The following is a 17,498-nucleotide window of genomic DNA, read 5'->3' on the forward strand; positions in this document are numbered from 1 at the left end:
ATAAATTCAGTTCTATAGCGCCAAAAACACGAAATAGTTAAATTAAATAAGAGTAACGAATAACATTAGGAATTCAAAGGGTTCTATTAAATAACTAAAAGTGCAAACGGTGACCAATTTCCATATTAAAACCTTAATTACAGTAGATTAGATTGGATGGCGTAAGATGAAATGAAGCCACTTTACTGAGATGTTAAGAGCCCAAACCAGCCAGTAGTGAGAGGAAATGATGTACTTGAAGCACATCAGTATCTACCTTTAAGAGCATCTGAGAGCCGCTCTCATATTCGGTCAAGTTCTCTGGTTTAACTGTAGTTAGAGTAATATTTCAGTCCTCTATACAAAAAGGGCCAAGTGCATATAAAATATATTGGTTCGAGTTGAAGTGGAATTTGAGTTGAATTTTTACAAATGCTTTAAAATACTCTGGGGATTCGTTACATACTCCACATATAGGGTTCCATTATATCACATTGTGGGTGTTGAACAGTGAAGTTTAGTGTTTTTGTCCTTCTGAAAGTCTTTTGTGCTATGAAACTAATGCTTTTTAAAGTAGGATGTGAAAGTAACTTCTTACCCATGCTGTGAATGGCCAGCTAGCACAATATTTTAACCATAATTAATTATATTTTAATTTACATGTTTATGGATGCAATTAGTCAGTAAACTGTTTTGAAATGACAGCATAATAAATAATTGTAGCATAATGTGAAATAATTTATCATGTTAAATTCAGGGTTTTTTTCTGAATAATTTCATGCAAAATAGTTCCATTATTAAAATGAGATTTTGGTTATTAATGACATAATGAGATCATAACTTTACTTTCAAAGCAATGCTATTTAAAATAACTTTTAGTTTACTGCATTGCCTTGGTGTCTCCACAGTCACTTTCTTCTGAACTTCTGATGATAATCACACATTAATTAAGTTGTAGTGAAGTGAAAAAGTGTTTTTGATGCAGTCAACATGTCTGACTGTCTCCTCCATCTTGCAGCCTCCAGTTTTTCTGCCTCAGGATTCAGCTTCCACAGACACGGTAAGCAACGCATCTGTATTAACTGCACGTGTTCAGCTTATCTCTCTCTCTCTCTCTCTCTCTCTCTCGCTCTCTCTCTCTCTCTCTCTCTCTCTCTATGACATTATTAGTATGCATGTGCAAGGAAACACTGGTATTATCTGGTAATATAATGTGTACAGAAACATACACATTAGCATTGTTGGTGTGGTGTGAATAAATGTTAATTTTTCTATTCTGCCGCCAATATTGTACACATACGACAGCAAGACATCTATGCAATGCATGCATTTTCATTTGGAAGATGGATTTTTTAGTGCAGGGGTCTTCAACATTTTTGAGGCCAAGAACCCCATGGTGGATAGAGAGATGAAGCAGGAAACCCCTGTTACATATTGCATAAGATCTGAAATACGTATACAACCTTATTAAAGTATATACATAGTTTATGATTCTTACATGGCGAAGCTATTAAAAATTTATTTATTTATTCAAACTGCCATTCAAAAGTTTGGGATTGATAAGAATTTTTAGTCTCCTATGCTGAACAAGGTTGCATTTATTTGATCAAAAATGCAGTACAATGGCATGTTTTTAAATAATGTTACATTTAAAAACAACAGTTTTTATTTTATTTAAATTACATTTTAAAACATAATTAATTACAAAGCTGAATTTTCGGCACCCATTACTCCAGTCTTCAGTGTCACATGATGCTTCAGAAATCATTCTAATATATTAATTTGGTGCTCAAGAAGCATTTCTTATTATTATCAGTGATGACAGTTGTGCTGCTTGATATTTTTGTGGAAACAATAATGCATCCTTGCTAAATAAAAGTTTATGCTAAATAAAAATATATATTTGTTTAAACTCACTGACCCAAAACAAAATTAAGCTTCTTAACTTTGTTTATCTAGATACTGATTTAATATGTCATTTTTTGCAGCATAATTACATTACATCTGTGCCATAAATTAGTTTGAGCTAACCAATTATTTTAGAGCATTGTTAGTTTTAGAGCATTATAAGTTTTAGAACATTTTCGCATGTTTGCTGTTGAAAAATACATTTAAAAGACATTTGGCAGGTGCATTTAAGATGTTTAAAACTTTGTTTAGATGTTTATCAGTCAAGTCACTTAAAACATAATTTTTTATATTTTTATAATCTTTTTTCACCCATGTCTTAAGGATAAATGTGTGCCGTTTGAGCAGAAGAATATTGGTTCGAAAATCATTTATTTTGCAAACCCTAGTGTTTTGGCTTTGAAACCTTGTACATTCTTTAAGCTGAGGTTATTTGGATTCTTGCATTCCTGCTCTATCAAGCTGGAATGTGAGAGCACAGTTTTTACTGTTAATAAAATATCCCATGATTAGATTTCACACACACCTTCCTCAGTCTGTCTGTACCTTCTTACTCTTTAAGGCAGCAATACTATTCACTTGTAGCTGCATGCAGATGCTGTGTTTTCATTGTTCATTTGCTTCTTGCAGTGAGTACACATGTGTTTGTGTCATGTGTATGCTTCACTGTAGGAGGGCTGTGGTGATTGCTCCACGGGCCTACCTGGTGTGCCCGGCAAGGTTGGCTCTAAAGGCGAGAAGGGAGATCAGGGCAAGCCTGGGGTTGTACCCTCAGAAGGATGCGAACGGGTGAGAGGGATGAATGATGGATGATGTGATTGGTATTAGACAGGGTGTGGGTTTGTGTTGATAACATTGATTTGTTCACTTGTTTTATGCTTTCTGTTTGGCATGCTGTTTGATTTCTACAGTCGTTTTGCACATGCTAGAATATATATAGTACTAAACCTACTAAATCTCTATGATCAACTTCACAGTGTCTACAGCCTCAGAGACCACAGAGAGAAGAAACACCAAGTGTGCCTGTAAGTTCCCTATCGCATAAAACAGTGATAGGGAAGCATCCCAAGCTACAAGCTACTCACTCTGTATAATATCAGTCTTCAGTCTTTATATGCAAGTCAAGATATTTCAAGTGTACCTTGCAATGTATGCTTGCAATAGTTCCAGTTTAGCACAATCAAATATACTTCATTATATCTTTAGTTGGACTTCAGCACTACTTCTGCACAATTTAAGTGCATTAAGGACAAAATTAGTTGTTTCAGTTCAGCAGACTTGTATACCAGACTTGTATACCAGTTCAGTATACTAAAAGTACAATTGCAGGGTATTTTTATTAAGCACATAAATATGTAAATGTATTCATATTACGCTTAGCACAAAATAAATGCATTTCAAATACATTTTAGTATATAAAACTAATGGAAGCTACTATCATGGTATTGAAAATGTTATTATTTGTGTTTCTCTTCAAATTGTCTTAAGCATTTCCTGATTGCAACCCTTCACGTCTGCTCAATGTTTTTAGACGAGTAACAGTGGTCAGTGCGTTGGTGCACCAGGGATGCCTGGATTCCCAGGGGACCCAGGGGTCAAAGGAGAGCCGGTGAGAGACCTTGCTGAGTTTCATTATTACCAGTGCCTATTAGAGAGGATACAAGAGCTCTGCTGCAAAGTCTAACTGTTGAAACTCTAACAACACAATACTATAATAATAATATTATAAGCCAATATATAGCACACTCAAATTCTATTATTCTGCCCCCAATTCTATAACAGATTTGTGTTATCAAAGGCTTAGGAATAATCTGAAAAGGTGGTGGACACATTTATAAAACCTTATCATCTTGGCTCATGAATATTAATTAGGTGATGTAATGTGTGTCCTGTTGTCCTAACTGATTTGCTTGAAGACAAGTAGGTGGGCGCTAGGCATACTGTAGTAGGATTACTTCACACCGCCTTCACTTTCATTCAGTCCACTGCTGATGCAACCAGTTGGCAGAGACTTCTGCCTGGTCTTAGTCATCGTCGTCAGCTACTATTTCAAAACAGAATCAAAACAAACATTTATATTCAACATAGAACTTGCTCCACATATAGGTACAATGTGGCCATAACATTGTTTTTCTGCATCTGAACTGGCATTTAGGTACAGTATATTTACACAGACTCTTTAGAGGTGGTGTGAATGCATTTACACTGCACTTAGAATAGCATAAATAATGCTATGAAATTAATGGGTTTTTACATGGGTTTAGAAATTAATATTGAAGTAGCTGATTCGTTCAGAAATGAAGCAAGTTACTGTCTTTATGAATGGGTCACTGAATCATTGGTTCACTCGATTCGTTCAAAACCATGGATTTATTCAGTAATGAAACAGCTGGGTTTTTCACCCAGAAATCACAATCACACTGTTCTTTTGTGGCTTTGTTTGAATCCATTTAAGTTGGCAAAACTGAGCAAAAACAAACAATATTTTAACACAATATTCATTGAACTGCTATAATTAAATGTTAACACATTTTTTTCATAGTTAATCGCATCAAATTAACATGTTTTATATACATATATATATATATATATATATATATATATATAGCCCCAGTTATAATGCTATATAACATTATCCTTGTCTCTGTTCATTGTAGGGTCCTAGAGGTGAGCGAGGACCTCCTGGTCTTCCTGGAACCCCGGTAAGTTTCTACGTTGCCTGTTATGCCCCAGATTGTCTCCTAAAAGGTCAGTTCTAGCAGGATTGCCTTTTTAACCCTCTTTTCTTAGAAACTGAGACAGTGACAGCAACCACAGATGGCTTTCAGAGTACAGTCTGTATCATATAGAGACAAACCAATGCTGAGCACTTAGTACAGCAAACAGTGAAATGTTCTGCATGACTTCATCTAGTCACTAACATTTAATCCCACAATGCAGTGTTTGTTTGCATGATCCATTTTGTTTTAGGTTCAGTGTTTTCAGTTAGAATGGACCAATACTGGAGAACAGTGTATTTATTACTCTTTGCTGTGAGGTTAGAGAGGCCCCTACTGTTTTGGCTCAGAATTGCATAATGGTTTCCAAAATAGTCCCAAACCTACGCCTAAACTAATTTCAACATGGAAATTAAGACTTTGTGTCCATTTAAACTTGTGTGCACTGGCTTGGGAGGATTCTTTTTTAATTTTTTTGAAAATAAATGTATGCTTTTTGTTTTTGCTTTTTGATTTCAAGAATATCAACTACAAAGGATTCCAGGTCAATAACCTTAACCCTCAATAGCTCAATATCAATTACTACTCTGAAAACAAAAAGCAACAAACTCACTGAAACCCACTGAACGTTGATCGTGATCCACTTAGTATTGTGCAGTGAACCACACAAGTAGTTTTTTGGTTTTCAATTCTGTTGAGTAGTACAGTTTTGTCACACTTTACTAGTACCAATATTCAAAACCAAGTAAAACAGGCTGCATGACTATGAAAAAAATTATTGGGATGCATGTGTGACAGGATTGCTTTTTTTGTTTTTGTCACCTTTATTTATATAGCGCTTTTAACAATACAGATTGTGACAAAGCAATTACTATTATAAAGGAAAATATTTCTAACTGTTGCTCTCTTATCATCATTCTTTTATAGGGCAATATTGGTTTCCCTGGTCCTCAAGGGCCTCCTGGACTGTCTGTAAGTCAAAGCATGCCAACTCACGATCAGCTCAGACAAACACCGTAGATGTTTAATTACCTCAGGAAGCCAGCCCATCTTCTCTCGTGTGCCCCAATGAATGCCATGACAGAGAAATAAAACTGTACTGCTGTGGTGCTTGTTCAATTATCGCTCCATAGCCATTGTGTATGTGCTGCTGACAGGTTATTTTGCAACGCCTTGAACGGCATGTTTTAGCAGAGGTGTGGGCTTACTGATGAATTGAGTCTGAGCCAGAATGGATTTTATTTTAATGTTGTCCAGCTTTATGCTTTGTGAGCTTTATCTGACTTTCTTTAATTTGCTTCAATCGAATCTGTTTGAAACAACAAACTCAGATTTTGTGCAGTTTTTTTTCTTTTCCTATTAGCACGGAAAACTGAAAATAAAGATTTACAGTAGGCCAATGTTTTCCAAATTGACATTTTCTGTGGAATTGATCCACTAATAGAATGATATATAACTGAACCGCTGAGGAGACAAGATTCAGGAAAATAACAGAAGGACATTGGCAAAAGAGACAGCCAGTGGAGGGATACTTTTTTCTTATTATTTAAAGATGAAGCCAAATACTCCCTCTTCTATTTCCGTTTAATCTGCAGAGACAACTGTAAGTGAGCGATTATTAAGTTCCTGAAGAGTCAAACACTGGCTCTGTGACAATTTCACAACTTTGTTTGTTGGAGTGGTCTGGCTCCTGTTTAATTACCTCAGGAAGCCAGCCCATCTTCTCTCGTGTGCCCCAATGAATGCCATGACAGAGAAATAAAACTGTACTGCTGTGGTGCTTGTTCAATTATCGCTCCATAGCCATTGTGTATGTGCTGCTGACAGGTTATTTTGCAACGCCTTGAATGGCATGTTTTAGCAGAGGTGTGGGCTTACTGATGAATTGAGTCTGAGCCTGAATGGATTTTATTTTAATGTTGTCCAGCTTTATGCTTTGTGAGCTTTATCTGACTTTCTTTAATTTGCTTCAATCGAATCTGTTTGAAACAACAAACTCAGGTTTTGTGCAGTTTTTTTTCTTTTCCTATTAGCACGGAAAAACAGAAAATAAAGATTTACAGTAGGCCAATGTTTTCCAAATTGACATTTTCTGTGGAATTGATCCACTAATAGAATGATATATAACTGAACCGCTGAGGAGACAAGATTCAGGAAAATAACAAAAGGACATTGGCAAAAGAGACAGCCAGTGGAGGGATACTTTTTTCTTATTATTTAAAGATGAAGCCAAATACTCCCTCTTCTATTTCCGTTTAATGTGCAGAGACAACTGTAAGTGAGCGATTATTAAGTTCCTGAAGAGTCAAACACTGGCTCTGTGACAATTTCACAACTTTGTTTGTTGGAGTGGTCTGGCTCGACCTGTGATGTGAGTTTAGAACGGACTGCTTTCATTAATCATTCTTAAATTAAATTAAAGTTAAACCAGTGAGATCAAATCCACCTGCTAAACATAGCAATGCACTTAATGATTTAACACCCATGAAGCAGATCTGAGACTTTCAAACCTGCTGCCGGCAACTCTTAAATTCATTATTATTATTTATGCAGTTGTATTTTTCTTAAGGGAAAGTCTTTATGATGTTGAAATCCATTTGTCCTTGACCTTGCTGAAAATCCTCAGAAAAAAAAGAATGTTTTCTTCCCACAGGGTGCAAATTTACTTTGTTTTTCTCAGTCGATTTTAACGAAGGTCAATGCATTTAGAAAGAGTCAAATATTATTAGTATGAGAACAGTCTGTCTGGGAATATTATTTCATTACTGTTTCGATCTCTATGTTAACTGCGCTTGACTGGCAGGGTCCTAAAGGGGAAGCTGGAACAGCGGGACCCGTGGGACCAAAGGGAGATCAGGTATGAAATCATGTTACTGATATATTGACAACAATTGTTCTCTTATGTTTTTATATATGTCATATCTCTTGATATCACATTCTCATGATACCTTATTCTTTGATATTACACTATGTAGAGCAAGATGTTCTGTTTGCGTCTTCAAATTTACAAGCCCAAGATCTAAGAAGTGTGCTAAACATATACCTGTTTTTTTTCCCCTGGAAAATAAATATTTATAACATTGTGTATTTACTCAATAAATTCCCAGGTGGAACATCTTCATTTTGTTGTTGTGATTACAATTTGCAGTGCGCATAATAACAGTTCTTGCATCTTTTGTTTACAGGGCTTCCAAGGATCTCAAGGATTCCCAGGACAACCGGTAGGACTTCAGTCATTATCAGTCATCTTTCTGTCATAATTTCCCCTACTGTTTCACGCAAAAAAATATCACATTATAGAAGTGAAATGGATTCCAAAATGCAAATAATTTTGACTTTAATTCTGAAATAAGCCTCATTTCTCTGAATATGCTAATGGAACAAGCCAGATGTCTTACTGTTGCCTTCGTGTCTCCAGGGTCCTCCAGGTTTCCCAGGAAAAGCAGGTCCTATGGGCCCTCCGGGGCCACAAGCTGAGAAGGCAAGTGACAGTACTATAATGCCTGAACATGCATTGATAAATGAAATTATACAACATAGTGACATTCCCCGCTCATGCTGGAAATAAATCCTTACGTGAGCAATGACATTTGATAAATTACTTATCATTTGCATTCATATACTTTATCACTTATGGTCACTTTCACAAGCAAGCGCTCTGACATACCATGCTTTAGTCATAAAATGGCTTGACTTGTGGATTTCAGATGCTTCTCTATCATGCACTCACCCTTACTTTATCTTAGGGTGGTGCTGGAGTTCAGGGCCAACAGGGACCCACAGGTCCCCCAGGATCTCCCGGGTCCCCAGGCATGCCTGTGAGTCTCAGAATCCTCTGAATAGACACATTTATAGCAGCCATTCAGCCTATCTAGTGTCTGTACACAATTAAAACTTTCACAAAGTAATCATATTGTTTTGTATTTTGTACTTGTTTAAAGGGGCCACCTGGGATGGAAGGACTTGATGGCAAAGATGGAAAACCAGGTTTAAGGGTCAGAAAGATAAAAATAGTATAACCACACATATTATATTATAGTATTACAAAAAAAAAAAAATATATATATATATATATATATATATATATATATATATATATGTGTGTGTATGTATAATGTGTATAATATATATAATGTGGATATATGTGTATCTCCGTTTCTATCTTATTTTCTGTCTTTACTATTTCTAACTGTGTTTTATTCTCACAATTAAACAGGGTGAACCAGGAGTGCCTGGCCCTGCTGCACCCAGGGGAATGCCGGTATTAAACGTGCCATATTTTCTTTCTTTGTTTTCACTTTCCAAGTTCTTTGTAGATTTTATCAGTGACACATGAATACCAAAATCAACAGTTGGAACAAAGACTGAAACAAAGAACAAAGTCAACATTAATTAGGCATCTCCAAGGAGGAGCTTGACTTGACTTTTCTCTGATTGGAAAAGGCTTACTTGTTGGATAACGGTTTCTCATTCCAGGGTTTCAAGGGCATCAAAGGGCACACAGGTCTCCCAGGAATGAAAGTACGAGGCTTTTCTTTGAGTTTCATAGCCTTGTCATTATTTCTATTTGAAATGTGTAGTGCATAAATGAATAAAAAATGACTATTTCCATTGATCCTGTCTTTAAACTGATGCCTGTAATGTTTTTGATGTTCAAATACTTTCTCTTAATGAGCAAAGACAACTACAAAAGTAACATTGCATTTTCACATTGTTCTGTGTGTCTGAATTGCTCTACATGCAAACTTTGAGCTCAGTCTGTGGTGTTTGGTAGTTTGGAACAAGACAATTTGCTATCCCAAACAATGGGAAAACATTTTGGAAACAATCATTCTTTTTTGTCATCCATTTGGCACTTCCAATGATGCAGAGATTACACACAACAGTCTATATTTTTACATACCTCTTTTGTCTTTTAATCTACATCACCCACTCTTCATTGTTCTCTGTAGGGAGATAGAGGACCTCAGGGACCTGCTGGAGCTGCAGGAAGGCCTGGTCTAGAGGTAGGCTGTCTTCTGTTAGATATATTACCACTGAACCTTTAAATGTGCTATAGATTTCCTTACAAATGCTCTATAGATTTCAGATAATGAAATAATGCTTTGAAAATAGGTTTCTGCACCCTTAGACCATTAACATACTTCGTAAGCAAACACGGATACAAATGCTTGGCCAACTTATTGCAAACGCGTGATCCCATTGTACAAACCTAATATGTGTTGTCATGTTACTGTGGCAGTAACAAACCTCAATACGTGAGATAGAGTTGACTCTTTTTTGTGCCAAGCCATTTCAAAGTTCTATCCACAGAGTGGAGATGAAGAGACATACTTATGTTTATAATATCTAATATATTCAGGAATATTCTCTTTAAATGGTTGCTCCATTAGTTAGAAGACAGTTAACACTTATGTCCATAATATAATATTACATGGTTTCCTTTACGGCAACGCTGAGAACTTACAGTATTCGCGTTGTGCTTTAAATTGTAAATTGACACACATGTCTTTTTTACACGACACAACTTTTTTACTCACATTTTAGGGAGATCCTGGTCCTTCCGGACCACAAGGACCACCTGGAGCTCCAGGACATGTGGTAAGTATTTAAAATATCTTGTAATCTACACATTTTTGGGTTTGTACATTACCATTCAACAGTTTGGGGTTGGTAGGATTTTTTTTTTAATATATTTTGAAAGATGTCTCTTGTGCGCACCAAGTCTGCAGGAATTTGATCAAGAGAACAGTAATATTGTGAAATAGTATTAGAATTTAAAATAGCCATATTCTAATTGAAAATATTTTAAAGAGTAATGTATTTCTGTGATGGCAAATTAGAATCATTATTCCAGTATTGAGTGTCACATGATCCTTCAGAAATCATTTGATTATGCTGATTTGGTGTGTTGAAAAAACAGTTGTTATTTTAGGATTCTTTGATGAATAGAAAAAGCAAAAATTACTAAAATAATTTATTTGAAATATATAAATATTTTGTAACATTGTAAATGCCTTTACTTTCACTTTTGATCAGTTTCATGCATCCTTGCTCAATAAAAGTATTAATTTCTTGACAACAAGACATTTTACTGACCTCAAAGTTTTGAATGGTAGAGTACAGATAAACTACTTGAGAATATGGTAAATTAACACTTTTAACTGGAAATGTCTAGGGTGCTGCTGGATCTTCAGGACCACCAGGACCAATTGGGCCAGCTGGAGTGGTGAGCAAAAGTCTTCTAAAACAAATAATATCTCAGAGATGTTTTTAATCGTTTGAATGCTTTACTGTATCTTCTTGTTCTTTACCAGGGCATTAAGGGAGACAAAGGTGAGGCAGGAGAGAGAGGACAGTCTGGATTACCTGGCCCACCAGGGCTCCCAGGACATCCAGGGCTGATGGTTAGTACCTAAAGTTGGTTTACCATAATATTTATATGAATAAATATTTATAGTGTCTAATTAAATTATTCTTTTAAACCTTTTTCTGTCCCTGTTTTTTTATTTTCTGTAGGGTGAACCGGGAAGTGATGGAGCAGCAGCTAAAGATGTAAGTATCTCCTTTGATTTGCTCCTGTATACAACTTTTATGCACAGTATTCAACTTAATAACAATATTCAAATAATTCCAAAGAACCTGTCTCCACTTTGGTCTGAAAAAGTGTTTATTTGATCGTTGGACATTTATAACTCTGCTAAATTACTTTTATTTGGACATGCACAGATAAAAAATGTATAAGCAGTTACAGTGTAATTAGGTGTTTACACAACACAGACTTGTGAATAACAAAGATAACTCCCAGCTGGAATTTTGGCTTAATTGGATTATTAAAATCTGGTTAAAGCAATTATATTGAAACATTCAAAATCGAAATGAGACCAAATTCTGGTTGATATTGCAATGTGTTTGCACATAGACCCAATGATTATTACTGCAAAACTTCTACTATTTGTCCCAGTTTCACTCCTGTAATTATTTGTAACCGCAGGGAGCCCCAGGCCTGCCAGGAGAAACTGGTCCACAGGGACAGAAGGTAAGATGCATTGTTTTCACATCTCTGTTATAATGTCTTTGCACCATTGAACGCTGACATCTTTTCACATGCATTTGGATACATCTTATTCAGGCATAAGAGAGAGTTCTCCCCTCCCATCGAAGTGTGCTCAACACATCCTGTTTTTGTGCTTACATTTGTTCAATGAAGTTGTCAGGTGGCTCCATCTGCAATCACAAGAGCATGTTATCTAACCTCACTTTGCCTTCACTCTTTTGTTTTTTCCTCCCTCATCTGCCACAGTAGCCTGTTTGAACACCACTCTCAGCTTACATAGTGACACCATTATGCTCCATAATAAAGCTATAGAGGAGCCTCTACCTGTCACTGTGACAGGACAGCATTGTCAGGCTTTTGAAGTTTAGGTGTGAATGAGATGAGAGCTGTGCTTTTCCCTCGACCCATTAGCAGAAGCCCTTAAATGTGTAAACAAGTGACTTGCTCTATATCAGGGGTGGTGAATGTCGGTCCTGGAGAGCCGCAGCCCTGCAGAGTTTTGCTTCAACCCTAATCTAACACACCTGAACAAGCTAATCAAGGTCTGAAGGGTTACTAGAAAGCTACAGGCAGGTGAGTTTTAATTAGGGTTGGAGCTGTACTCTGCAGGGCTGCGGCTCTCCAGGACCGGAGTTCGCCACTGCTGCTCTATATAGACTGCTACATGTACAACATTAGTGTTGGGAATGCTACTTGTAAAGTATTAAAAATATCCAACCTTACAATCCCTTAGCAAAAAGTAGCTAGCTACATTGAAGATATTTTTGGGGCAGTGTCTTTTTTTAAATATGTAACTATTAGCATTAATTAGCATTTTAACCAATACAATTAGACAACACTGTAATTTATATAAGTAAACTGAAAACATAACAATAAACTGCATAAACTATATATATATATATATATATATATATATATATATATATATATATATATATATATATATATATATATATATATATTAAAAAATAGAAATATTTCATTTAAAAATGATAAATAGCAAATAAATAATGCTAAAATATCACTGCTCAGCTACTTTGAGTTCAATAGAGTGTGATTTGGTAAATTAATAAAAAATAAATGTGTTAAATGTCCAGAAGTGTTTCTGCAGATTGTATGCGTTATTCTCACGACACTTCATAAATCCAGACAAAATTCTGGGGCTAACAACAGTAAAATAGGTTTACTATTGTACGGCATGCACACTGTAAGTTGAAATTAGTTTACATGGGTAATATGGACCTTTTTAAGGAAAAAATTAAATTGTTTTCATTAAATCTGAATAAAAATGAAGCCGCAAGGTAACAGAACCTTACAATACATTGTAAGATACATTGTACATACAGAACCATGGCATGTATAATACATTGTATTGTCACATCTTTTCCCAATGTTTCCCAATTTTTTCCCCCCATGTTTTCAAAGCAAAGACAGGCTACAATACAAGCCATTAAAGCTACCCCTCACCCGTCTGCAGTCTACCCTGACTAAGCAGCATTGATTAATCAATAGCTAATTTACAAAAATTGTTATAAAAATATACATAACCAGCAGAGGGCTTTTCAGGAAGTAGAAAATCACAACTGAATGCAAACAAGAATGAAATTATTAGCCAAAACTTTAGCATTCACTGTATTCATACATGTCACCCTTATCATTAAAGAAGTAGATGGGACGGATCTTGAAGATTTTATTTTGTGGACTGTATAGTGCTGAGCATGAGTTTCTATATAAAGCCTATTATACGGTGCTATTACAGGGATCATTGAGTAGCCCGTGGTCATTGTCCTAGAATCGCCTGTGTAGTAAATCACAGCTGTTCCTTTGATCCTATCCAGGGCGAAGCAGGAGTTGCAGGGCAAAGGGGACCCTCGGGAGAGCGCGGACGTCCCGGCCCACCAGGAGGAGGCTTTGGTTTTGGCTCCAAAGGACCAGAAGGGATCATAGGACCAGTCGGACCCCGTGGCGAGAGGGGAAGCCCTGGTTCACCTGGAACAGCTGGTTCCACCGGACCACCAGGAATCCCAGGGAATGATGTGAGGCATTTTCACTCATGGTACACACTACACAGCCTGGTTAAGAGAGTTTATTAACTGACAGAAACAGTCAATGCCGCCTATAGCATCATATTGAACAGTATCTACTTTAAGAATCAATGTTTGTTTTTTTATGTTCCTTATCCACCATATTTTTTACATGAGGGTGGACATTTATAAATAAATTAGGCTTATGTTGTCATCCGCGTCCAGTTATTTTTAGTGGATGATGGAAAAGATATCTTGTTTTGCAGAATAGTAGATATATATGAGTATTTAAACTTCAAATTGTATCTATTTTTTTCCAGGCTGTTGTAAACTATGATGACTTAAGGTCCTTCATCAGGCAGCAGGTCATAAAGATCTTTGACGGTGAGAGAACTTTTGTAACCAGACATATCTGTAAGCACTAAAACTTAATTTCTAAACAGTTTATTTCACAGAGAAAATGTCTTAAGATGATTTAATTTCTTCTTCAGCCCACCACAAAACTTCACATCAGTCTTTAACGCCCTTTAGTATCTTTTAAAGCAATAATCTGAGTTAAATACAAGTTAAAATACACGTTAAAATCAGTTTGTAAAAGAAAAAAAAATGTTGACAATTTTGCACTTATAATTGAAGTCTATGGGGCAAGTGTACACTTTTAATAATTATTATTTTTTTAGGTTGGTTTTAAGTTCATTTGTTCCTGCAGAGCGTATGGGCTACTACATGTCCCGAATGCAGATGCCTGTGGAGATGGTTGCATCCCCTGGTCGACCAGGACCCCCAGGAAAAGATGGAAATCCAGGCATGCCAGGTCCCCAAGGGATACCGGGCCGCCCCGGGCAGATTGGACGCGAAGGAAGACAAGGACCCATGGGTCCACCCGGTAAGAGGAACTAATGTGCTAATGTTTCCTACATCAGGCTGATGGTCCATTTGCCCAGTCTTCCACATGGATGCTTTCATATGTGTCCCCAGGTGGCCCTGGTGTAAAGGGAGAGAAAGGAGATAAGGGTGTAGGAGAGATGGGAGACAGTGGCCCTCCGGGTGCTCCAGGTCTGAATCCAAGTTTTCAAAGCCAATTTTAAAGTGGAAGTCATTTTGCCAACTTTGTGGTATTTATTCTATTGTAATTTCCTTCCGTTCCTCTCAGGTGTTCCTGGTCCTCCTGGTTATGGTAAGATGGGACCACCAGGTTCTTCTGGTCAGCAGGGCATCCCAGGTGTTCCTGGACCTCCAGGACCATCTGGAGCGAAGGGCAAGGATGGTCGTTGCCACCCATCAGACTGTATGAGTATGCCTGTGGAGTACAATCCCAAGGGCCCACCTCCCAATAGGCCCATGTACTAGAATGTGGTTTAAGAGAAGTAAAAGATGGAGGATGGTACCCATTGATTGACATTCTCACAGTTACCTACCTGTACCTGCTAAGGCTTCTGAGAAGATCCATGGAGAACCAAAGGATTAATGTAATTTCCTTTCCGCATGATGCAATGCCGAAACACTGGTTCACCACCAATGGGGACATTTATAAGTTATCGTCTGCTGATGAACCAGTGAAGAAAGGCTAAGCATTAACTTACACCTCTACAATTTGGTGCAACATCCCAAACTTGAGTGCCGTAACCCCTAAATACTTGCCCATAATGCCACTTGCATCATTTCTGAGTTTGTGTTTTACAATTATATACTTCTAGATCCCTGGACATATAAGGTGTTGACAGTCATTACTGGTGACCAGATTTATTCAGCATTCAACATTTTTCATTTCTTTTCCAGCCCCCATAAAATATATTGGTTTCAATCTGACACTTCACACCAGTCTTCAAGGTCCTTTATTAAATATTAAAGCAATATTCTGAGTTAAATGCAAGTTAAAATCATCCATGGCATGCTGTTGATTCATGCAGGAATTATTTTGACTCATACCTCAGTTTATGAAATTTTTTTTTTGCCAGTTTTGCACTTACAACATTATTTTTAATTTTTATTTAATTTTTTTTTCAAAATGAGGTATGAACCAAAAAGATTTCCTGCAGAAAATGCCACAGATGCTGTTGCTAGGGCTTGTATTGAATCTGGAATGTTTCTTTAATAATATCTTTGTGAGGGGGTTGTTTTGGCAGCTGCTAATTTTGCTATTTAACTGCTTTAGCAAAGACATTGTGGCATAAATATCCATCTGTTTCCAGTGAATAATTCCTTCCACGGTGTGAGCCGTTTAATATTAAATAGTTTGAGTTTATCATTAGGCATAGATACAGTTACCTAATTAACTATTTTAATTATTCGAAATGAACATCCCCAAGGGCTTATGTTGTACATATTCATATGTAATGACTTTTTGTTCCTTAAAAAAAAAAAAAATGACATCAGCATGGCAGCCCTTTTTATGGTCGTCTCAGATATTTTGGAATAATTTTATAAGCTCTAAACAAATGGATGCTTTGTAAAGGTAGGTTTTATATGCAATTTTGGGTTAGAAAGCAATTTTGTGATGTATCACGGGACGGAAAGAGATTTTATTTTTATAAGAATATTTCAGTGACATGAAATATCTCTCGATGAGCTCTGTGATGACATCTCCTCCTCCATCACTCTGGACTCTTAAACTTGAATTTCCTTTGATATACTGTACCACTTGCAGCTGAACCATCATGTGCTTCTAGAACACTCTAATCTCAAATATGCTTTGCTAGTCGTCCTAAACATCCGAACCCAACCTTCAGAGTTCAGTCATCTCTAAAGCAAACAGCATCTCACTGATTCTCTGGTGCGTCAGCCAGTCTGATGCTTTTATACTCTGCACTTTATCCTCTCTTTGTCGCTCCCTCGGTCTGTGTGTGTGTGTGTCTGTGTGTGTGTGTGTGTGTGTGTGTGTGAAGATAGCGAGAAAGACTCTGTATCTATATTGGGAGGATAGCTGAAAAGTTTTTTAGCAGAGCCATTCACATTTCTCAAATTATGCAGTCAATTTCAGATCGGCCTTTCAACCTCTTTTTATCCAAGCTTTAAAAAAAATCTCCCCCATCATCATGCATCTCATCATAGTGCTATTTGTAAGTAAAGTCATTTGTGTGCAAATTTTTCTTTGAAGAAACTTAAGAGAAGCAATAAAAGTTTTGAAAGCATAGTTCTCTATGGACTTGTTCACTTGTCAGTCCCTAAACAACATATCTATCTTCAGTTTGTAACAATAGCAACAGTTTTGTATTCAAAAAGGATGACTGAAATGTCTTGAAAAACTTAGTATTGAGCACAAGGGTACAGAGTTTCCGGTTACATTTTCAACACTTTGTAAATAACAGCATATATGATGGTGAGGGCGGTGGTTTGGAAATAGAAATAAAATTGCTTATACTAAAAAGGGGCTACATTTAGTCATTTAGCAGACGCTTTTATCCAAAGCTACAATGGGCTACAATGTTGTAACCTATAGTGATCAGAATATGAATCAGTGTAATAATGTGAGAAACATGAGCTGTGTCCCAAATGGTGTACTATGCATTATGTCTTCTACCATCTGATGTAGGAGTTTTCAAACTTGGTCTAGGCAACCAAATAATATTTTATACTTATTTAGCTTTTAAATTTTAGGATGGGGTCCCTCACACGAGAATGATCCTAATCCATAATCCAAAAATTGAAAACCCCCTGGTCTAGCATGTTAATTTTCTATTTTTTCATCGAGCTTCGCAGTCCAATAGACCTTCCCATGCCTCATCTCAGTTCATCAGTTAAATAATAACTACATTAGTCAAGTATTTGAACTTACACACACACACACACACACACACACATATATATATATAT

General features: G+C 36.6%; 1 protein-coding gene across 1 annotated transcript in view; it reads left to right on the forward strand.

Moving 5' to 3' along the window:
- Window positions 1-17,006, forward strand: part of col16a1 (collagen, type XVI, alpha 1) — a 109,024-nt gene extending 92,018 nt beyond the window's left edge. Inside the window, exons 41-65 of the mRNA XM_016251596.1 lie at window positions 998-1,039; window positions 2,560-2,676; window positions 2,865-2,912; window positions 3,419-3,496; window positions 4,545-4,589; window positions 5,532-5,620; window positions 5,738-5,744; window positions 7,408-7,461; window positions 7,790-7,825; window positions 8,023-8,085; window positions 8,351-8,422; window positions 8,546-8,599; window positions 8,821-8,865; window positions 9,081-9,125; window positions 9,557-9,610; window positions 10,152-10,205; window positions 10,783-10,833; window positions 10,922-11,011; window positions 11,124-11,159; window positions 11,599-11,643; window positions 13,500-13,697; window positions 14,006-14,069; window positions 14,395-14,571; window positions 14,664-14,741; window positions 14,839-17,006. Of these exons, the coding sequence (XP_016107082.1) occupies window positions 998-1,039; window positions 2,560-2,676; window positions 2,865-2,912; window positions 3,419-3,496; window positions 4,545-4,589; window positions 5,532-5,620; window positions 5,738-5,744; window positions 7,408-7,461; window positions 7,790-7,825; window positions 8,023-8,085; window positions 8,351-8,422; window positions 8,546-8,599; window positions 8,821-8,865; window positions 9,081-9,125; window positions 9,557-9,610; window positions 10,152-10,205; window positions 10,783-10,833; window positions 10,922-11,011; window positions 11,124-11,159; window positions 11,599-11,643; window positions 13,500-13,697; window positions 14,006-14,069; window positions 14,395-14,571; window positions 14,664-14,741; window positions 14,839-15,035 (1,839 nt within the window). The 3' untranslated portion in view covers window positions 15,036-17,006. The remainder of the gene's footprint in view (window positions 1-997; window positions 1,040-2,559; window positions 2,677-2,864; window positions 2,913-3,418; window positions 3,497-4,544; window positions 4,590-5,531; window positions 5,621-5,737; window positions 5,745-7,407; window positions 7,462-7,789; window positions 7,826-8,022; window positions 8,086-8,350; window positions 8,423-8,545; window positions 8,600-8,820; window positions 8,866-9,080; window positions 9,126-9,556; window positions 9,611-10,151; window positions 10,206-10,782; window positions 10,834-10,921; window positions 11,012-11,123; window positions 11,160-11,598; window positions 11,644-13,499; window positions 13,698-14,005; window positions 14,070-14,394; window positions 14,572-14,663; window positions 14,742-14,838) is intronic.
- Window positions 17,007-17,498: the final 492 nt, after the last annotated feature.

Source organism: Sinocyclocheilus grahami, unplaced genomic scaffold (genome assembly GCF_001515645.1).
Source record: "Sinocyclocheilus grahami isolate Dianchi unplaced genomic scaffold, SAMN03320097.WGS_v1.1 scaffold1060.1, whole genome shotgun sequence".
NCBI classification, from domain to species: domain Eukaryota; kingdom Metazoa; phylum Chordata; class Actinopteri; order Cypriniformes; family Cyprinidae; genus Sinocyclocheilus; species Sinocyclocheilus grahami.